Raw genomic sequence first — 23,211 nt, 5'->3', positions numbered from 1 at the left:
TTTCTGCACCACTACGGCAGAGTTTCACTGACGGACCAATCAACGTGTGTGTAGTGTGAGGTTATGGCTGTTTTTTGATGTCTTAACATCAGTTAAAACCACAACTTTGGACCCTGCTACGTTAAATATCCGTGTTTGTGTTAATCATCAGAGTAACGTGATTATTGTTGTTATGAATGTGAAGTAAACGGTTTGTTTCCAGAGGACTGAAACAGCAACGTGTAAGTACTAACGTCTGTGTTATAACAGGACAGAAGAACATGTAACATTTTGTGTCCCGTCCTGAGTTGCATAAAACAAATACAGTATGGTTCGTCTCTTAATTTCAGGCTCATGCTAATTGGGAAGGCCCACAGGTTTGTTGGACGTGTTGTCATCGCCCCCTTTGCTCGTCTGTTCAGCTCCAGCAACATGGCTAAAAGCAAATTTGAGTACGTCCGCAACTTTGAGACGGATGACACTTGTCTTCGAAACTGCTACATCGTTGTGAGGCTGGATGGACGAAACTTCCACAGGTTAGTTTCCCCCTCAAGGGACTTATGTTTGGACCATAGACTGTAGACTGTATAGGTATGGACATACTCTATGGACAGAGTTGGTGTTGTAGTTCAGTGGCCTTATACTCTATCTGACACCTTGCAGTTCTGTTTTGTTTAATTTTTCTTGTGTTTTGTGGCAGGTTTGCAGAGCAGCACAAGTTCATGAAGCCAAATGATAACAGAGCCTTGGGCTTGATGAGCAGGAGCGCCCGCTCTGTGATGGAGGAACTGGAGGATATCGTGATTTCTTATGGGCAAAGTGATGAGTTCAGCTTTGTTTTCAAGAGGAGCTCCACTTGGTTTAAGAGGAGAGCCAGGTAGGAAGACGAGGAATGTGGTTCGTTAACACATACGCTTCATGTTCTTGTTGTTTTTGCCTGTCTTCATTTCCCCTGATTTCTCTTCTGGCAGTAAACTCATGACCCACGTGGCCTCCCAGTTCTCCTCCTCCTATGTCTTTTACTGGAAGGAGTTCTTCGAGGACCAGCCCATGCTGTACCCGCCCAGTTTTGACGGACGTGTGATTCTGTATCCCAGCAACCGTAACCTTAGAGATTACCTCAGCTGGAGGCAAGCAGACTGTGAGTACATACCATACCATACAGTTCCTCTCGACTCTTAAACGAATCACACATTTGAGCTCTGGATGAATATGTTCGTTAAAATTATGAGGGTGAAATATGCTCATATTTCTGTGGTTTCTTAGGTCACATCAATAATTTATACAACACAGTGTTTTGGACATTAGTGCAGAAAGGAGGACTCACCACAGCTCAGGCAGAGGATCGCTTAAAGGTGAGAGGAAACACAATCTAAAAGTTTTTGTGTGTTTATTGACACGAATTCATGTGTATACTGTATAATACAATAATAACACATGTTAATAGCAGTACTTTTTTTTTTTTTTTACTCCTTTTTTAAAGGCCCTGTATGGAGCTTTTAACTGGAAACGCAAAAGTCTCTGGTTTCTGCTGATGTGTTTCTGTTACCTACAACAGCAAATGAGTCCATCAGTGTGAAGATACGCTATTTCTAAGTTGTCTAATTCTATACCTCTGGAAGGCATGGTCGGGTCGGACCACTGACGAAACGATACGAATAGATACATTATGCTGCTAAAAAAAAAAAAAAAAGCAAGTCCCGTCTTCTTTCCGAGTTTCCAAAACAAATCTACACACGCCGGCCAGACAAACGTCTTCATGACAGTGGGAACCGCAGTCTTCATTCCACTGCTTTCGTCCACAGGGGCCACCAAAATCAACACTAAATGAAAAGTCTGTACAGGGGCTTTAATAAAGTGGATAGAGGAGTAAAACAAGTTCATTTCAAGACTTGTATACCATTTCCAGGTTAGAAAACATGACAATGACATTTACAACCTGCGAATCAAAACAAACCCATTGTTGATTAACACTGTTACCTATATTAATATGCAAAAGTTAATTCCCATTATGTGTCAGTATAAATGAAACTCCCCACCTCTCTAACTCGTAGGGGATGGTTCAGTCATTCACAAATCAGATACAGTACGTCAGCACACTAGCTATTTTCTGACAGTGATTAGTTTTTAGTATCCACCACTGGTGAATGAATGAGCTGCTTAGTCAGTCCCGCAGTCGGTCTCTCCTTCATTGCAGGGAAACTAATAAATGAGAGAGAGCTAACAACCATTTAATTGTTAAAGGTTAAATAGTAAATTGAGCAAAGCATTTTTATGCTCAGTTAATTTTGTTTTTAACATGACTTTTTGGTTGGTGAGGTTTGGTGAACAGTATTCTTTATTCAGGCACTTTGTCAAACAAAATAATTGAGTAAGAGTTGATTAATGGAAAGTGTAATTAGCTAATTACGGCTATGTTCTAACTTAAAAAAACAAACTGCATTTTGTTTGTAACTCTTTTGAAAACAAGAATTTATATTCTTTCATAAAATAAAGTCTGCAGTTGTATAATACATTTACGCAAATTACTTTATTGTTTTTTCTCGGTGAAGTCTCTTTCGGAATGTTTGGAGCAGCTGACAGATGAATTTCCTTCGGGATTAATAAAGTATTTATCTATCTATCTATCTATCTATCTATCTATCTATCTATCTATCTATCTATCTATCTATCTATCTATCTATCTATCTAAAGTTTCGGGAACTAACACAGAAGTGGCAACAATTTTCTAAGGAACATCAACTTTGTCACTTTCCGTGGCTGCAGCGGCCTCAGACAGTCACAGCTGTTCCCTGCAAGTGTCTTTACCCTGCAGTGGGCTGGAGCCAGAGACTCAGATAATGTGATGACAGCTGACCAGTTGTGGAAATGTTTGTTCTGGCAGTGTGTTTGGCCAACATGAGTCATTCACAGCCCATCAAACCTTTGTGCTTCCTAGCTCTTTTTTATCACTTAATAACAACAGTTCCTTGGAAAAGTAGCTGTTTTTGTTGGTAGGGATTAATTTTAGGAAGCTGCTGTACTCACATCCCGTGAGACTCGTCTTTTCAGCTCATTTCTGTTTACACTCCTGTAGTATTTGAATGCATTTCTAACGATGTGTTTCCCCGTTTTCAGGGAACATTAGCTGCGGACAAAAATGAGATCCTGTTCTCAGAATTTGACATCAACTACAACAATGAATCTGCCCTTCACAGGAAAGGCACCATTCTCATCTGGGAAAAGGTACGTTATAAAAGAGTTTGAGTTACAGAGACATTGACACCCACCGGAAAGATTTAGTGAGATTTTCAGTTCCTTCATTGTACCTGCTTCTATCCCTCCTATTCCTACTTTGTTCACTGTTGTGATTATAGTGAGCTGAATTTTCTGTTGTTGTCAGCACTTTGGGAGTGTCCTTAAATGCATCAACAGGTTCCTGCTCATATGTCACCTACAAGTTAACCAAGGCATTAAAGAATTATGTTTGGTACATCCTGTGATTATTTCTTGGCCTTGGCTTAGTGTCATATCACTCCTCATTTAACCCCAAGCATGTTGAACAATTCCTCTCCCATACCTTTAAACCTGCAGTGCAGATCTTTTGTCTCCCCCATCTGTTCAGTGAGAGTAATCACACTGTAATCTCCAGTGATGAAGAGCCACGCAGTGTTCGTCTGCATTGGTACACTGCTAGTAACTGATCACTTAAATCTGTGACCACTGAGTTTCTTTTTTCTCCTGAGCATCAGAGACCTTTCCACAACCTTACTCCTTGTGTGTTGCTATGGTTACTCCTCTCCTTAGTTCTGGTGTATCAGTAATCACTGGTTGACAGGAGGCGTTATCACTACTGGTGGGCCAAAGCAGGAATATCTCCACAGAACCAGTTTCGGCGCTCCTCAAGTTAATTTACATGTAGTCATATAGAGTCTACACTCCAGCTTTAATTGTACTGATCATATTCCTTGTTCTCCAGCGAGATGAAACCGTCACTAAACGCATGAAGGTCCCAGATGAAGAGGAGAAGAAGCACGTGCCTGTGATCCGCAGCAGGAGAAGGGTGCAGGCCTACCACTGCGACATTATAGGAGAGCAGTTCTGGGAGGAGCACCCAGACATCCTGGAGGATGATAACTGCTGACAGCTCCTCTCACTGATGGAGGAGAATGACTCACAAGTCAGTCTGGCCAGAACGGTTGAAGTGGACCCACATTAGCAACGACTACGGTACTACTGCTACTACTAGAGGGAACGACACAACTGGATGTCACCCATGAAGTTTAGGACCTGCGAAAGCTTTGGAAGCTTTTTCTGAGACCTTTGAAGCCTTTGATGATTGACTTTGTACAGTTACTTATGTTGGTGTATTAAACATCTATCATAATCTTCCCTCAAAGTAAGATGCTATATACTGTACTTAAATTTTGCCCGTCATGCTCAAAGGGAAGCAGACGATTTCATAATCCTTTGCAGCAGTGGGTATCCAGAACATGCACAGCAGTTTACAGCCACACACTGACACAGGCATCTGCCCACTCGTCTCGAGCTCAGTCCAGTGTGTGTCGTCTAAGGTTGCTCTCCAAAAATATGTCCTCATTTGATATCATGAATGGCATTTAGAATACTACCGTCGCTTGATCTTTCTGCATGTTTAACATGATTTCACTTGGCCCTCTGCCTTTTCTGCTGAGGGCTTTTCATCCGCGTGTGGGCGTTTTGAATCTCAACCATCCATTTTTTTCAGGGAGCACATTCCCAGTGCATGAATTTTAATGATTCAGGAAGTACGCCTGCAAAGTGTTCAATATTACTTACTTCTTTCCACTATAGGTAGAACTGAGCATAGGAGAAACCAACATGGCTGCAGTAGAAAGTGGCCTTGTGTTGCAGCCAGGACGCCATTTAGAGATGTGAATGGATTCATCGGCCTGCGCTGTCATCGGTGCTAAGAATACTCCACACACCCCCTGTGTACACTCTATCCTCCTGACATGTGCTTTGTGGCACATTTATCATCACACTTATAAATGACCCGTTCAGTATGAATGGCTGCTGGAGGCTTGAAGTGGTACTGTATTTTGTTACTGTAGTAGACTCGGTTACTCAGGGGTGTTAGAGATGTATTTTTGGTTCTGTGACCTGGTTTAAAGTATGTACTGTACTTGATGCAACCAGGATTCAGCCCTTCTATTAGTGTTTGGGATCAAATACATTAACAGAAGGATGTTTATATAATCAGACCTTTATAATGAGTAGATGTATAGGCCTATAAAAACACTAAGAACAACAGAGGCCACTCTTTTTTTTTTGATGACATACACCATGCAGCTTTCTCCTTAGATCCGTTCTCTTGGGCCGGTGCCAAATTCAGCACTTACAGTGACTCAACATATGGTTTTATGGAGGAGGAGAAATCCTAGAAACCAGAGCTTGTGGCAGCTTGTGCTGTTATTTAAAGACAGCATGTGTTTACATGCAGGGCCTATAATTAAGCCTATTGGCTTGGCTGGAAAATAAAGAGGAAATGCAGCAAGACTGCAGTTAAGAGCAACTGAGTCAGAAAAAAAAAAGTTTAAGTCAGGATCAATGATGGCACAATTTTCTGGCACTGACAATATGTTCAACTTGTTAAAAAAAAAAACTGAGGGGCAACAAACTGGTGCTAAATAAAATCTGTTGTACACAACTACAATCAATGCAGCAAATAAAAATGTGATGACAGCTGTTTTCTGATTTATCACTGTGTACATTAACACATTTCACTCCATCATTTTAACAACAGGAAAAAAGTTTAATAGTGAAAGTGCTCACTAAAATCTTAAGTGAGGATGAGATGCCATCTGGGTTATCTTGTCTTGGGCTTAAAGACTATACATTTAAAACAGACAGCAAAACTGTAGACATGGGCGGCGGGCCCTCATGGAAAGATACTGTCTATATTTAATACATAAAACCATTAGTTGCATGATTGTGGAAATAGATTCCAATATTTTCTGGAGCTTGCCCTCCTTACTTGTAATTAAAAAGATAGTTCAGCCTCTTCTACTTCAGTCTCAGCTCCTGTTCTTGAAGGCTATTTATCTTTCAGTTCCCGACTGTGTGACATTGAAATATTAATGATTGGAGCGACAACCATAGAGAAATAATAACTTTTTTTTTTTTTTTTTTAAAGAAAAGCTGTGGATAGTCTCTTCACAACCACCTTTAACTATTTCACCGCTGATTGATGGTTATTGAAATAGCCTATTGTGATTGTAAAGATGATTCTCATCATTGATTGAGACATTTTCGCCTAAAATTGCATGATGTCCCTGTGTGTAAGCGCAATGTAGTCTTCTCGTCTTGTGAGTTGCTTTTCACGCTGTGTCTGTGTTGGCTCACCTCAGCTCAGTGAGCGGCACCGGAGGGGAGGGGTTGGAAATGAGAGAGATGCGCGCGGCGAGAAGCCTTGTATCTCATTCAGACGAGCGGCAGCAGCAACATCGGCGGCGGCGGCGGCCTATCGCGATGTCACACCGGCGGCGTGTTCTCCATCTGATGTGAACCTGCTCCACCGCATCTTTTAATGTCTCAGGTCGGAGAATTGATTAGGAGCCGTTTGTTTTTAACATGGGTCCAGGAGCGCGCGCCCCTCATCCTCCTCCTCCTCCGGCTGTCCGCGCGGCGCGGTCCTCTCTGTGTCTGTGTCTGTGTCTGTGCCTCATAGTTTTCCTCCACTGTGTCCAGGCTGCTGTGTCTGCAGGCGGTGTTTATGATGGTGAGTGTGATCGTTCCTCTGAACCGTGAATGAAATGGGATGTTTAAAGCCTGCATGATGAGGCTCCATCATCTGAGAATTCAATCTACCGCCACGTGTTTGTTGGTTGGTTGGTTATGCAAAATGTAAACAGCAGTAGACAAGTATTGATTTCATTATTGTTTGTCTTTCTTAAAGTGAGTCGTCCAATGCAAGCCTGAACAAATATGTAGCCTATATTTCCCTCTCTCATGGCCATCTGTCATCTCTCCACATCTTGTTCTGTCTTTCATCAGGTATGAATAAGCAGGGTTCACCCAGGAGCATCCTTGACCATGTGCAGAGTTATGACATTACTTATCCCATATGGCTGCATCCTCACAGACACAGCAGGTCTGCCAACAGAGAGGTGAGCCCCCCCACCCCCCTTCTGTCTTCTCTCTCTGTCCCTTAATCTTTATAAAAAGTGATATCTACCTGGTGGACCACATTTGTGTGTTTGTTTTTTTCCTTCCAGCATCCAGCAGAGTCCCAGGTTCTGATCTACGCAGACGGCCAGCAGCTGAGACTACACCTGGAGAAAAACGAGTGAGTCGTGACAACAAGGTCCACTGTTGACACATGTGATTGGAGGAGATAAATGTCTGGAAAGAGATACAGATAAGCAGGGGGTAATCCTTCACAGGAGGAGTTACCTGTACCAAATTATTCCAATCTGATAAAATCAAGTAAGCACATCAGCACTGAGTGTCTGTAGATATATAGCCACAAGACGCCCCGGCCAGCTCCATTTATTTGAACAGATGTTAGCTGTCACATAGACACATTTCTAAGGTCAACGCCCCTGCGGGTGCAGAAAGGGGGATAAGGGGAGGAAAGCAGGGTGATGGTTTTGGACGACAGAGGGTTGACACCCGATCTGTGTGCCTTGGGCAAACAGGAAGTAACAGGATTTAAGTCTACCTAACATCCTGTAATCTGATGGAGCGGTTCCTGTCCAGTAACAATGGCATGGTGATAGGAAGGGAGCAGAGAGAATCTCAGAGTTTAATGAACTCTGCGATGGCAGGGTGGGAGAGCAGGGCTGCAGCTCTCGAGATGTCAGTGGTGACAACAGAGCCGTGCTTTATCACTTCTGGGTTTGAGCCAGCGCACAAGTGGAAAGGGAAGCTTTTATGAGCATTAGAAATGGAGTCCATTTTTACCATCAGACGTTTACCCACTCTGTCACTCAGTCAGTCACAGCCACACACATTAACAAACCATGACTCCACTGTGTCTGACCAACCGTCCCCTCAGGGATTTGCCCCCCTGCTGCTCCCCCTGCCCAGCAGGTGGTCCCACTGTTAGAGTTCCTCCTGGGCTAAGAATTTCCATCAATCACACACATTTTGTGTGTATGTGTAGTTAGGTAATTGAGGAAAATGAAAGAGTTGATTTTACATATATAAAATATTTTACAGTCTATTTTGGCCTTCAGGCTGAGATCAAGAAAGAGGAAATACTGTCCTGCAGAAATTTGTGACATCTTTATACTGTAAGCAAGAAAACTATATTTTGAAACTCCTTTTGTGCAACTGTTTCCTGGAACAGGAACACCTGAACTTTTCTTCACACTCTCATTTACACAGTAAAGAGTGCTGCAATGCGAAAAAGGAAAGTTACCAAACTGAGACATTTTAAAGAGAAAAAAAGTAGACGCTGTTTCCTATTTAAGAAAAACATCCCACATCCTAAGTATTGATTAATTAATGCACCGTGTCTGAGAGCTTTATTGACTCGGAAAAGTCGTGTAAATACTCCTCAGCCTACTATTCATTGTGATTTTGTGTTTCATTTGCTGAAGTTTCATCCTCTTTGTCTTCTACACATGAATGCCATAATTCACGTACAAAAATGATGAAGAGTGGAGGGGGAGTTGTTCTGAAACTACATTAATGTTAGAAATAATGTTTTTGATAACACTTCAAATTCAAAATCAGTTAGGCAAGTTGATTCATTGATCAGATAACATGTCAATTATTATTACGCTTTGTAGTTGGATCCATAACATCAGTGATTCTTTGCTGTGCTAAAGAGGTTACTACTGTGTGTTACAATGGTAATTTACAGTGTTACAGTGAGAAGTTCTCCCAGTAAATCAAGCATAAGAGTTGTTATTTATTTGCAGCCTTATTTTTATTTATTTTTTATGTCTGATCGTTAATTTTGATCATAAAAGACAGACTCTATAGCAATCATTTCTCTGTTTCTCTTTTATGACAGGTTTAGCCTGATTCATGCCATTAAGCAATGATTCCAATCACATCGCATCTTTACTGGTTACTTAGAGCTACTAAATGTTTTGTTTTAATGTTGGATTGGGAATCGGCTGATACATAAATTCAGGTATCAGAATGAGGAAGGAAAGAAAAAAATAGCATTGAAACATTTTGAGGGAGAGTTATGTGTCTTTCATTTTTGGTCAGTAGCTCATGAACTTTATTCTGTAATGTCTCGTTTGCAGTTTGGTGGGTCTAATGAATAATGTTGTTTCAGCTAATAAGAAGTCTAATGAAATAATGTACACAACACTTTTACACTTTTAGTAACAATCAGCTGGACAAGTGAAATCAATATTATTAAAAACAGAAATAACAGAAATTTAATGAAGTATGAATATAACATCAGATAGCACAAGGAATAATGAATTTATCTTTGCCTAAAGGAAAAAGAGGTACACTCTCTCAAATCTTTACACACTGTGGGTTTTTTTTATTATTATTACATGGTTAGGTCTTTATTGTCTGTTACATTATTTTGAGCACGGTTGTTTTCAAAGTCACAGTGAGGATCCATTAGAAATCTATAAACTGAACAATAGGTTTCACCTCCTCACCCCATCACTAAGCAGTGTTTCCCCTCTCTCAGATCTAAACAGAGAATCCCATACAGCACTTTACTGTCCACAGAGATCAATGCATGAGTTCGGTCAGAAGCCATGGAAAATGCTGCCAGTGTCCATCTCTGTGTCCTGGCTACTCCCTTGTGTCCTCATTGACCCTGTAACTGTTACTCTGACAGTCAGCAGATAAGGGAGAACCCAAATTAGCTGTGAGATTGTCTTGATCTTGTGTCTCCATTTATCCCCCTGCAGCATTTTACATCTCATTCCCCCCCCCCCTCGCTCGCCGTCGTTTAATTCCAGTCCACGTCTTCTGGTCTTCACTTAATGTATCACTTAATCAAAGCATAAAGGACAACATGGCTGTGAATTTTTATGGGCATCAGCTCTCCCAGTGGCTGGAGTCCAGACTCAGTCCATTTATGTCCTCCCCAGTCATTCTTGGAAGTGTGTGTTTGTGTGTGTGAGTGTGTGGCTCTTTTTTTTGGTTTGTACGTGCTACACTGTGGGTGTCTGTGCGTCTGCTGGAGCTTTTATCTTAATGAAAGGCAGTGGTGCGGCCGTAGAGAGATGATTTGGTTAAGAGCCAGTCAGAGGCTATAGTGTGCTGACTCATAGGGCAGGAAAGGAAAGGGGATGTAAAAACATGGTGAGAGGAGGAAGCAGTGGAAGAAAGTGAGTGATGGACTGGGAGAGGAGGAGAAGGGTTGAGGTGACAAAAGTCATGGAAAGAGGAAAGAAGGGACAGTTTGCAGTTCAGTTTGGGTGTGAGTTATGTGCGTCAGGTTCAGATATGACTCGTGTGGATATCCTTGCTTCCTCCTCTGTGTGACTTTCTCTCCTCTTTTGTTTAACGCCCTTCCTGCACTCTCATAAGTGCATGAACCTGAATGAAGCACTCCCTTGGGAGATGTACATGTACCCATCATTGTTCTTCCTCTCCTCTCCTCTCCTCTCGTCCCTGCTATGTCTTCCTGTGTCCAACCTAAAAAACCAGCACCTCATCCTCATTTCTTTCCTCCCCTCACCTCACCTCATTTGATATTCCCCAGGGCTCTAGTACAAACATACATCTCTGCCTGTTAGGGGTTTGGGAGACGGTGGCCACACGCAGTGGCCACAAGCGACGCAGACAGCTCCCCCAAAAGAATACAAACACAAGTAAAAGCGCAGACCTGATGGATTGCAGGTCTGGGGAGCACAGAACAAGAGAGATGCATTCGCTTGTCCTATTTGCTCTAGGGTCTGTGTTTAGTCTCACAATTGTGCGATCTTGTCTGCTTAGATGTGTGTATCGTGTGTGTTGGGGCAACACTCGCACAACAGAACATTAGCCTCCTTGTGCAATAAAAGCCTCTTAATCATCGAATGCTGAGTGGTACTACTATGACTTTGTGTCAGCCACCTCCCCCCTTCCCTCCCTCCCTCCCTCCCTCCCTCCCTCCCTCCACTCATTTGCAGTGATGTCATCTGATACTATGAGGGAATGCGACCCACTGACCCTGATGCATTACCCCACATCTACTTCTCCTCTCTCCCCGCTTTCCTATCTCCCAAGTACATTAGCATTACTCCCCCACCACGTCTTTCTCCCTGTGAGGCTGAACCGAGCCTTTGTCTCAGCCTCGCTGGCAGACCGTCCTGATTCAGCCAGTATTTCGCTGCTCAATCACGGCATCTGTCTGGATGCTGGAGGACATCCAAATGCCCACCATCGCATCGCATAGAGGCCTTTACAGTCATGATTTGAAAGCTGTCACAGTGTTTTTTTACCACAATGCAATTAAGCATAAGGGTTTACGGTTTCCCAAGAGGGTCGGTGCAGAGTTTTATACTGGTTGACTCAAGGCTTGGCAATGAAGTAAGCAGATTGGTTTATGCTACCTGTTGCTGGACCGGCTAAGACTGAGGTCAAGGTCTTTTAGAGATCAGAGACAGAGCTGACTTTGTCCTGTGTGTTCAGTAAATTATATATCATTCTGAAGACCAGACTTAATGTCCTACTCTTACTTCAATCTTGATGAACTGATTAAGCCACTTGGATAAGGGGCGAAACATCTTCAAGACATAAACTAAGTCTGCCTAGAGATGCCTTTGACCTGGACACAGGAGAATTTGCACAGACACTTTAATCTTGATGGTTTGGTTATAACTATGATGATGATGATTTCTATGGCATGAAAAAGTCTAGTTACCTCTCAGTGGAAGAAATAGTGATAATGTCAGAAATTGTGAAGCACATGGTGAAGTTTAAACTTCTTATCAAAATTCACGGTAAGCTGGTCTTATCCTTTAAGTGGTGGCAATAGCTTTGTTAACAGCATGTTGTGTCTGTAGGATTTGTCACACAGTGGAAGGTTGTCACGCCATCAATCCACTACTAGTGTATACACTAGTTATCCCCAAGGACTACTAATGCAGCTGCTGATTGGCATGGGAAGAAAGGACAATGTGGGAAAGAAGAAGTTGTCGTCTCTCCTGTAAAGCGTCAGTGGATCAGCAGCAGAGTGAAGCTCCGTCCATCATCAGGAGCTCTGCCTGTTAGAGTGACAGACAAGGTTACACAGAGGAGCGGAGAGCATGGTGGGAATATGCTGGAAGACAGAGAAGTAGAAACACCAGAGGAAGGCCAGATATACATGAGGTTAGAGGGTCAAATCACAACGCAGCGTGGATTACCCCGTTTAGGGTGACATCAGCCGGATACATTACAACTGAGCAATCATTTTAAAGTCTTCTTTCAGGGTGCTTATGTCTCTGGATCCGTGTCTCTCCCCGTCTGCCCCCCCCCCCAACCTCCAAGTGGTAATCTGTCAAAGGATGTAGCAGCCCTTTTTCTGTCTTTGACTTGCTTTGTCGCTGATTATATCAACAGGCTTTCATTGTTTCAAGAGGCTTGTCTCCTCCAGGGCATCTGTGGGAGGACAAAAGAAAAATCCCCATCTCCCTTCATTTGTCTTTGTCATCCTTTTAAAGGAATAGCTTGACATTTTGGGAAGCCCGCTTATTTGCTTTCTTGCTGAGAATTACATAAGAGCATCGATGCCACCCTTAAGTCTGTAATGCTAAATACGAAGCTACAGCCAGCAGCTGGTTAGCCTAGGTAAATCATTTTTATTATCTAACACTCAAGAAGAAATTGAGCGTATATTCCCTAAAACACTAAAGCAGCCTATTTCTTTAACTTTATTACACTGACTTCTCAGCCTGCAAAGTTGAAAAGGTAACAGTTAATTTTGAGAAACCCGGAGGTGCAGCTACGAGCTATTTAAGATGAAAAATGAATGAAGGTAGAGGATAAATAATAAATTAAAAAAAATAGTGGGGCTAATCAGTGTGGGAACATCTCAGGCCTGTCTTGTGTTTATTTTAGACTTCAGTCACATCCACTTTTTCAACCAGCATCAGCAGATGCAGGCAGGTTTCCCCACAGCTTTATTTCACTGCCACTGCAGTCTGTTTGATGGATCAGCGTTAGACTGTGGGAGGAGATATGAGAAGAGATTCCAGGAGACAGAGAAAAAGGAAACCAGATGTGAGGCAGACAGAGTTTATGAATGAAAACAGGAAAAATGGATTGAGACAGAGTTTGAAAGAGAAAGACAGGAAAACAAGCATCTGAACGAGATGTAAATATTGAGCCGGCACGTTGACACAAGGTTGACAGAAACGGCCTCAGAGTTCAAAGACACCCACTCAATCCCACGCGCACACACACACACACACACACACACACACACACATACTAATGGAGACTAAGAGCCACATTCTACCACAATAAAACTAATGTCTCTCTCCATATGTCTACATTTAGCTGGTTCGTCAGCCTCTCCTTTGTAGACTGTATTGTATACTAATTGAGAAATTCCATTAATAGAGAAAAATAGGAGGATGTTACTCAATAAGATAAAGCTAAACAACGGAGGCCTGGACATAATAACAAACTTTAAATCTCGGAGCATAGGGATGTTACTGTCTCCTCTATCAGCTCTCCGGGAGGTAAAAAGGGTCATATGGGAAAGATATATGTGGATTTTATTAGAGCCAAAAACACTTTCTGCATTCTTTTTTTATAGTTTCTTATCTCTGGGAGGATCTTTGTCTAAAATCTTTAAAGCTGTCTGGCTTTGTGAAGCGTCGCTGTCAGGATGAATGTTTTATGAGCCATGGGCTGCTGCAGAGAATCTGTCTTCTCCTACCTCCTCTGTTTCCTCAAGTTATATTTTTTCACAATCATTCTCCCATATTGTTCCTGAAGGTCTGATACTACATATATCATCTTTCAAATAGTCCCTAAATCTTTGTTGTCTTTCACCAGGCAGCTGTTGGCCCCTGGATATCAGGAAATTTGGTATGGTCCTGATGGAGCTCGAAAGTTCTCCTTGCCTGCCAACACCGTAAGTCTCTGAGACAGTTTGATTTCCTTGTGGAGGGGAGTAATATGATCATGGGAAAGACATAAACATCAATGCACTTAATCAAATACAATTGTAAATGTGTGTAAGGTTTGAAAGGCAGTCTTTCTCACCACCATCATCTTGCTTCCCTCTAAAGAGCCTTGTGTGTTGAGCTATTGTTGTTTCTCTCTTTCAGGGACATTGTTTCTACCATGGGACAGTTCAGGGCATTGAAGGCTCCAGTGTTGCCGTTAGCACATGCTCAGGACTCAGGTGAGTTAGTCTCTACCACCGGCTGTATACATAGTTTTCTAATATTTAGTTTTGGTCCCATCTGTAAAAGTCCTTTCTTAGATTCAAGGAAGTCTCCCATAGGAAGAAATCCATCCAAAAATAAAAGCCTATTCATGAGTAGAGCTTCGATAGTGAAGCGCAGGAAGACGACTCTTCTGCAGCTTTAGAAGTCGACACAGCAGAGAAGTTTTTTCAGCACAAATGACGGGAAGTTAGGTGATGCAGATTAGATTATATTTGTGACTGATCTAATCAAATATGTGTTTTTTCCGCTCAGTCGTCAAATTGAAGTTATTACATTACCTTTTACACCCTCGGTTTGTTTTCCAGCTGGCAGGCTAGCAGCAGAATAGTATTGATGGATGCAAAGCCAGTTTCCCCAGTGTTTTAAGATGCACTGACAGAATATCTGTCTACATAATAGGTGATTTACTGTGGTGGAACATTTACCACTGTCGTCCACTTGCCAAAATACAGGAGAAAATATGTGCAAGTGTGTCAGCCATTTTCACAACTCTAATACTACTATGAGAAGCCTAACCAGAGAAAGAAGGGTTCATTGAAATCATATCTCAGGTTTCACACATATACATGATGCCAAATATGTTATAAGTGCACTGTAATGTTCATGGCAATGCACTAGTTTATATCACCATACAATATATCACATATGTTACGTGTGTACGTTTGATTATTTCCTCAAATGAAATTTATGACTTACTTTTTGTAAGTCATTTTCAACAAAACCACACTTAATATGTTAGATATATTGTTTAAATATCAGTTAGTGTAGATCCAGCAGAAGACTAGCAACAGGGTCAACCACAAATAATCACAAACAAAAGCTCTTCCAGTTTTAAATTAAGCTCAGTTGTAAGGCATACAATTTTGTGGACACGTTTTTTTATTTTAGATGAAAATGTTCCCAAAACTTACACAGCCTGTTATCAAACCATGGTTGAATAGGTAAGGTGACAGGAAACACTTGTGTGCAGTGTCTTGTGTAGTCCAGTAGGTTAGTAGGTCAGTGAGTACAGCTCAGTATGGAGATCCTGTGTTTTCTCCTGGTGTGGCTCCAGAGCAGCTGATATTTCCTGCTGAAGACACACAGAGAGCAGAGGCCGGCTGCAGAGGAGGAGCTGGCAAGGAACCCACAGAAATCGTAGCCATATGTGTGTGTTTCTGCCGGGTCATCAGCCTCTGCATCTGGAGGCCGGATTAATACATCTTTTTAGTGATGTAGATTCTCTGGAGAAACGCAAACACAGCATAGAGAGACGCTGACATGTGGGCGTCTGACCTCTCCAGATGTTTCTTACAGCTGTTTGACCCGCTGCTTTGTGCGTGCTGCTCATGTTTGTGTGTCGGCGTCTGCAGTCTGGAGTAATTTTGTGAAGAAGCCAGAGGATTGTGTATCACTCAGCGGATCTTCATTTATATTATTTATACAACAGTTAATCACCTGAGAGATGCATCCTCATGCTCCACACATCTGTAAAACCTCCAGAGCTTTATTGAAACAATCCAAAATGGCGTGCAATCATACAATGCCCCCTTTGCTTTTGATTGAAAATGTAATCCACATTACTGCAAATTAAATTAAATCAAACATGTTAACATTTAAACAGACAATGTTAATATGAGAAACAATGCCTTTCGCAGTCGTTCTATAGAAAACACACGATTGATCCCCATTGATTTCCTCGAGCTATGATTGGATGGAACCATTAACTGTGCCTTGTTTCCCCAGGGGACTGATTTCTCTGAACACAAGCGTCAGCTATCTGATAGAGCCTCTTCCTGTCTCCACGGATGCTCAGCAGCACGCCGTGTTCAGAGCCGAGAGCCTTCGTCTACCGGGAGGGAGCTGCCCGCATCACCATGGCAACAGCGGGAGCGAGGAGAGGCTGAATGACTTCATCCGGGGAATGATGTCACCATGGAAAGCGAGGGTGAGTTCAGACAGGACGAGCATCCGTTGTCTGCCCCGAAATCCTTTGCAAGTTTACCACAAAGCACGACGACGACGAGTTAGGAACATTTTCTGCATTAAAATGTTTCCATTTCCATTCAGGAGAGACGAGACCTGAGTAAGAACATGAAGTACGTAGAGCTGCTGATGGTGGCTGACAAGGCTGAGGTGAGGAGACGGTGCATGATATGCTCATATTTAGAAACTATTAAACCACACGCAGTTGTGTAGTTAAAGTAAATATAAATCTCTGATTCACATCCTGTCTGTTATTGGAAGTGTAAAAAGTCCCCTTTGGGAGTTTTTAAGATTTCAAAGTAAGTCTGTGGGTGTATGTGGGTGCAGAGGATGGGAGGGCGTGTGTCTATTTCAGTTAACAATGTGGTTACTATGTCCCACAGTTTGAGAAGCATGGGCGTGACCTCCAAAGCACTCAGATGAAACTATTGGAGGCTGCTAACTTGGTTGACAAGGTAAAAATTCGATTCAACAGAATTCAATAAAACGTATATGCCCCCACTCCCCAGGGGGCAATTAAAAGCACACAGGCATACACAAATAAAATAAGATAGTATTAAGTTAAATAACATGCAAATAAAAACAAGAAACATTAATATACGTACATGCATGAATAGATAAAGTTAGTGTGCCAGCTGTCTGTGTGAGGTGGCGTGTCCATCAGTGTGTTTGTGTGTGATGTGTAGTGACAAAACCACATCTATATTTGCTCATGATGAGTAATTTCTCTCTCTGCCTCCACACACCTGCAGTACTACAAGGCTTTGAACATCCGTGTTGCATTAATCGGCCTGGAGGTGTGGACCACCCAGGACATGATCAACGTGTCTGATAACCCACACAGCACTCTGGCAGCGTTCCTGTCCTGGAGACGCAGACAGCTCCACAAACTCCCCAACGACAACGCTCAGCTCATCACGTCAGTGTCGCTCACTCGCTACCAGTCTCTCCGATTGTCAGTTTTCCCCCCTCACCGGCTCTAGCTTCTCCCTGTCCCCTCTCAGCCCTCTGTCCCACGGGGCAGATCTCTGAGTTGATTTCATCTTCACTGTGCGAGACAGAAAAAACATTACCTCTTGTATCCCAGTTCGCTCCTGTCCAGTTGGAACTAATCAGTGGTGGCGTTTCTGTCTCCAGGGGGAAGTCGTTCCAGGGCACCACCATCGGGCTGGCACCTCTCAAAGCCATGTGCTCCGACTACCAGTCTGGAGGAGTGAACACGGTGAGAGACAAGAGTCTAAATAAACAGTAACCCATCAGGAGACATTATCATCAATGTCTAATCAACTTGCTGCAACTTGACAGAAATAAAAATGTAAGGTTGCTGGAAACCTCTGGCGTTTATATTCTGGTTTTAATTATTTTACGTGCCAGTCCGCATCAAGTTGAGATGACATTTCCATAATATTAAAGTCTTCTTTGAACGTCAACTCTGGTTCTTTTTTTTTTCTCAAAAGGACCACTCTGAATCAGCAGTCGGTGTTGCCGCCACTATGGCGCACGAGATGGGTCACAACTTCGGCATGAGCCATGACAGTACAGGCTGCTGTCAGGCAAAAGCAGAAGATGGGGGTTGCATCATGGCTGCTGCGACTGGGTAAGATGGGTCAATTTCTAACATAGAACTAGTATATACAGTTATTTACACCGAAGAAATACATGGGATTTAAAAATCTGAACGGATGAAGTGTTGTGTGATTTTCTTCATGCCGTGGTATTTGTGTTTCCTATGGTGCAGGCATCCATTTCCACGTGTGTTTAACGGCTGTAATGAGAAGGAGCTGATGAGCTACCTGAGCTCTGGAGGGGGGAAGTGTCTCTTCAACCTGCCCAACACCAGAGCCATGTACGGAGGTCAGCGCTGTGGCAACGGCTACCTGGAGGATGGAGAGGAGTGTGACTGTGGGGAGGAAGAGGTTAGCGTGTGTGTGTTTGTTTGTGGCGTGGCTCTGGATTTAAAGTTAATTTGAAGTTAATAATTATCTTTGAAGTTTTGAAGGCCAGGACTCATGGTTCAGTTCTTTTTGTGTAGGAGTGCACCAGTCCCTGCTGTAATGCCAACAATTGCACTCTGAAAGCTGGAGCTGAGTGTGCCCATGGCATCTGCTGTGATAACTGCAAGGTACCAACAATACAATCTGTAAACTTGTAAACGAATAAAACAAAAAACCCTGTCTCCCTTCTTGATGCATGCATCCCCTGGGCTATTTCTCTTTTCTGAGTTTAACACCGTAATGTTTCCTCTTTTTCCTTCTTTGCACTGGTGTTTCCTGAATGCCCTCTCTCCTCCTCACCTCTCCCTGTGTAGTTGAAGAGCCCAGGTGTGCTGTGCCGTGCTCCCTCAGGGTCGTGTGACTTGCCAGAGTACTGTGACGGAAAAGCAGAGTCTTGTCCTGCTAATTTCTATCTGGTGGATGGTACATCGTGCGCAGGCGGGCAGGCCTACTGTTACACTGGCATGTGTCTGACCCTGGAGCAGCAGTGTCTGTCACTGTGGGGACATGGTTGGTAAAGTTTCTGCTTATAACCTGTAAATCTTCTGCCTAAGACATTGTGTCCTAAATATCTGTGCTTTTCCTGACAAGTTGAAATGTCTGCCATCAAACATGTCGTTTGCAAGGATGTATACATCTTGACTTTTACAATGAAATATATGACCAATTCTTGTAATGTAATATTATAAATATCCAGATTAGGATTACTATAAAAGTATGACTTGTTTACCATACAATTTAATTTTATATCTAAGGCCACCAGTGCCACCACAGCAGTTCTGATGTAAAAATCCAAACTGTGTTTGTTAGGTATTAATTGAGATGGTAAAAGATTAAATCATATTCTTAATATGTAATATAGACCAAGGAATTTCATGAAGGTCTGCTCTATAATCTCAGTCTCATTTACTCTTGAAGGAATTTCAAAGGTATTGAATGTAACCTAAATCATAAAGACCACTAAAGATTCTATGAAAGATTTTTAACCATCAAATATTCTCATGTTGTGTCTTCAAAGCAATTAATTAAAAATCCAACGCATGCTGAAGCAGAGAGGCTGGATAGTGTTAGAGATCAGCCCTCTGTGGATCAGAGGATTAGGGATTGTTATTGGACAGTGTCCATATTCATGTTGTGACAGAGCCTCCCAAGAGAGCCTTTGTAGTACCACAGGAGCCACACAGAACAGTAAGGGGTGCCATCTGGCCTCCATCAGGTGGTCGCATACGACACACTGTGCATGGGTTTGTTTGTGTATGAGCGGCGGTATTAATACATTTCCATGGATTTTCTTCCCTCTGACCACAGATGGCCGTGCAGCCCCTGACCTGTGTTTTAAGAAGGTAAATGAAGCTGGGGACATGTATGGGAACTGTGGTAAAGATGTGCTTGGGAAATACAGGAGCTGTAAGGAGAGGTGAGGATGTAACCTTTCAACTGTGTATACGTCCTTTGGTTTAAACGCTTCTCACTTAATTCAAGAAGCACCTCTACATTTCCAAACAATTACAACTTCAGCATCTTGTGCTATTTTCTATGTTGAAAATTGATCAATCCAAAAAAACCTACTTTTTCTGCCAGGGATGCTAAATGTGGGAAGATCCAGTGTTTAACATCAGCCTTCAAGCCCGTTCAGAACGCTGCTGTTCGGATAGAAACCACCGTCACAGTGGGCAATAAGAGGATCCAGTGTATGGGAACTCATGTGTACAAACCTGGGCAGGGGCAGGAGGACGCACAGGGAGACACTCTGGACCCAGGCCTGGTCATGACTGGCACTAAGTGTGGTGATGACTCGGTGAGATACATGGAGTATTTATTATATGGGGCAAAAAGCATGCTTTTCATCTCTTATTGAAAGTTCAGAAGTTGTTTTACTTGTAAGAACGCTACATTTAAGTGCTTTCATTTGCTACGTTTGTGCCCCCAAGGTGATTTTCTACTACTCTGACTTTCTTGACTTTCTTCCTCACCCCTCCTTCAGATTTGCTTTAATGGAGAGTGCCGCAATGCATCTTTTCTCAGAGCTGACGAGTGCAATGCCAAATGCCATGGACACGGGGTAAGTTTCCATGAGCATGTGGAAGGATCCTTTGAGATGGATTTCCTCACAGTGCTGGAGAAACGTTGGCTGCTGGCCCACTATTACTGAAAATGGCAACCTTGGCAGTGATACAAGATTTGGATCCTTTACTTAATTAGAAGTAGAAACACAGCATTGTATAAATATATTCTGGTACGTGTACGTGTCCTGCTTTGGAAGTAGTAAAAGTAAAGTGTTATCAGCAGAATTGGAGTAGAGTATCCAAAGCACTCATACAGCAGGATGGTCCCACTGTAGCTATTGGATTCATTTGCTGTAATAAAAAGTAGATTATTTCCTCTAAAATGAAATGGAGTGAAGGTAAACAGTACAGAAAGTTAAGTACAAGTACCTACACAGGAATTGAATAAATGAACTCTGTTTCATCCTACTGTTGAATCTTGGAAGTCATTCACTCCAGGCACATTTATGTTGTCGTTTAGTAGCATCTAGCATGTAATATACCGGGTATTACGTTCTCTCACCAGCTGTGTAACAACAACCATAACTGCCACTGTGACCGTGGGTGGGCTCCTCCTCTGTGTGACCAGAAGGGGTCAGGTGGGAGTGTAGACAGTGGACCTGTCATCAGCCACAGTGAGACACTCAGTTGTTTTTTTTTACATGCATAAATTGACAGCTTAAAAAAAATGTCTAGTTTGACTTGCTGACTTTTGTCTCCTTTCATCAGGCAGTCTTCTTCCAGTCCTGCTTGTCCTCCCTCTGGTTCTCTTTGTGGTTTTGGCTGCTGTTGGACTGTGGTGCTGCTACAAACATAAACTCCACCCACTGAAAGCTTCTGCTCCACCCCCACTGCCCAAGTATGTCATTGTGAAGGATGGATGGATGGATGGATGGATGGATGGATGGATGGATGGATGGATGGATGGATGGATGGATAAACTTTTATTCCAGACTCAGGGTCCATACACGCAAGACAAAAAATTAACAAAAACAAAACAAAAAGACCACAGTAAAAGATGTGTAGAAAGCGCTTGTATTCTGATGTACACTATGAGTGATGGGTGTGTGTGTGTGTCTGTTTCTAACAGGTGCTCACCCCGGGCTGAGGGCAGGCCCGAGTGTGCTGACAATCATGTGAACGGTCACACAAACCCGACATTCTTGCTAAAGAAACAGCAGCCAGACCACCTGGTAAAGTAGCCCATGATGAGCACACACTGTATTTCACTCTCAAAGGAATTTTAAATCGAAAGCAACAGTTGCTTTCGATTTAAAATTCCTTTGAGATACTATGACCTGGACAAATGAGAATATGCACAGGCTTACTGTATTTGACTGTTGCTTCTGAATATTACAATAAACATTCTGCTGCAGGTGAAGTCCCCTCCTCTCCCGAGCCCGTCTTGCTCAGCGAGGTCCAGACATAGTATTGTGCGTCCGGCAGTGAAACCTCCTCCCATACCTGCATATGCTGCACAGAAACAAGAGCAGACGCCCCAGCCACAGATTCAGCCTGTGGCTTCTCCTCAGAGACAATACGCTCCTTTTAAACCTGCACAGCTGGCCCAGCAGAAACCAAACCGGGCTGCTCCTCCTCCTCCACCTTCAGGACCTCCACCAGCACCCCCACTACATTCCCTGGGTATTAAAAGCTGTGCACAGCCTTCAGCTGCATCTAAACCCGTACCAGACCCTCCTGACAGACCTCCACCACCTTGTCCTGGCATCCAAGCATCAGTGGTGAATATTTTCTCTATACTTTTTCACACAAATAAAGCCATGTGCGAAAATGTCTGACTTGTCATTTCTATGTAGGAACAACATCAAGCGAAAGGCCTGCAGGTTACCCCTAATGCCCTGCAGAGAGGAAAAGCTGCTTTGGCTCCATCTGCTGGACAGAAAAAGCCAACAGGTAAATCATCAAGTGTTTGTTTTTTCTAATGCCAGTAAATGCAAAACCCCAATTAACTTATGTGTTTTTTTCCTTTAGAACTTAAAGGGGTCTCAGGGAGACGTTGGTGACCAACATTTACATCCAGAAGTGGACTGCTCCAAACGATCTATTTAGTGGCTGGCCAAGGAATCATGGTACTGCAGGATACAATGAATACTTGATACACCTGGTCTGCGGATTATGGTATATTTATTCTCATGTGTATTGAGAAAAAATGGGAGACTTATGAAAAGTTACAAAACATATCACATCAAGGACGTTTTAAGTCTAAGATTTAGGCTGAATTAGTGTTTTGTAAATTTGTCCTATGTATTTGCTGTATCTATTTGAACCAGCCAGGGCTGTGAATTTAAGAACCTTTTTTTTTTTTGCAATTATTGTACCAGATGTTAAAAGAAATGTGAGATTGTCCCATGTGTGTCAGCAGTGTTGAAACACAGGGCTATTTATTCACAAAGCAAAGAAAATGAATGTTTACAGTGTAGCCTATGTACTAATCATGGTGTCTCTTAAAGAGCATCAGCTGGGGAAATCTTATATTAAGAAAAAATGCCAATAGTGAAGTGCTTCCGCTTCTTATGTAAGAAAAATATTGGGATTTTAACTGGACTACTTTGGACCAATGAAAGCTCTACATGCATGCTATAAGTATATGCTAATGCTGGGAGATGTGTGAGGTCAGGAAATGTTCGATTCGTCAGTTTTCTTTGTTGTTGTTTTTTTACGATTTTATATTTGTGTCATGTTGCACATTTTGCTTTTTTTAGCATCAAATTCTCCAGAAGATATTAATATTCTTTTACATAGACCCAATCAGTCACACTTACCTTTACACCTACAGTAGTTGAGTATTTGGTACCAAAAAGATTAGGGATGAATTCTCACTTGGTGACCTTTCAAATTGTCATTAACAACCAAACAACTCAAACGACTAAGTTGTTTTTGACAACATTT

At 42.5% G+C, this 23,211-nt stretch overlaps 2 protein-coding genes across 2 annotated transcripts; both read left to right on the top strand.

Annotated features, from left to right (window-relative positions):
- Positions 1-15: 15 nt before the first annotated feature.
- Positions 16-5,684, top strand: thg1l (tRNA-histidine guanylyltransferase 1-like). Its single transcript, XM_085788308.1, has 7 exons — positions 16-221; positions 330-515; positions 680-856; positions 951-1,120; positions 1,246-1,334; positions 3,097-3,204; positions 3,938-5,684. The coding sequence occupies exons 2-7, from the start codon at positions 334-336 to the stop codon at positions 4,100-4,102; spliced, it is 891 nt and encodes a 296-aa protein (XP_085644434.1). The 5' UTR covers positions 16-221; positions 330-333; the 3' UTR covers positions 4,103-5,684.
- Positions 5,685-6,414: 730 nt separating this feature from the next.
- Positions 6,415-22,863, top strand: adam19b (ADAM metallopeptidase domain 19b). Its single transcript, XM_085788307.1, has 23 exons — positions 6,415-6,718; positions 6,994-7,106; positions 7,215-7,285; positions 13,900-13,978; positions 14,175-14,251; positions 16,023-16,224; positions 16,347-16,412; positions 16,646-16,717; positions 17,015-17,181; positions 17,400-17,484; positions 17,720-17,859; positions 18,001-18,178; positions 18,295-18,384; positions 18,571-18,766; positions 19,565-19,673; positions 19,838-20,054; positions 20,241-20,318; positions 20,828-20,936; positions 21,031-21,160; positions 21,392-21,494; positions 21,678-22,043; positions 22,119-22,215; positions 22,294-22,863. The coding sequence occupies exons 1-23, from the start codon at positions 6,571-6,573 to the stop codon at positions 22,323-22,325; spliced, it is 2,925 nt and encodes a 974-aa protein (XP_085644433.1). The 5' UTR covers positions 6,415-6,570; the 3' UTR covers positions 22,326-22,863.
- The last annotated feature ends 348 nt before the right edge of the window (positions 22,864-23,211 follow it).

Source organism: Trachurus japonicus, chromosome 10 (assembly GCF_045865225.1).
Source record: "Trachurus japonicus isolate A0001 chromosome 10, Traja_1.0".
Lineage (NCBI taxonomy): Eukaryota > Metazoa > Chordata > Actinopteri > Carangiformes > Carangidae > Trachurus > Trachurus japonicus.
This window is presented reverse-complemented; position numbering and strand designations above follow the sequence as displayed.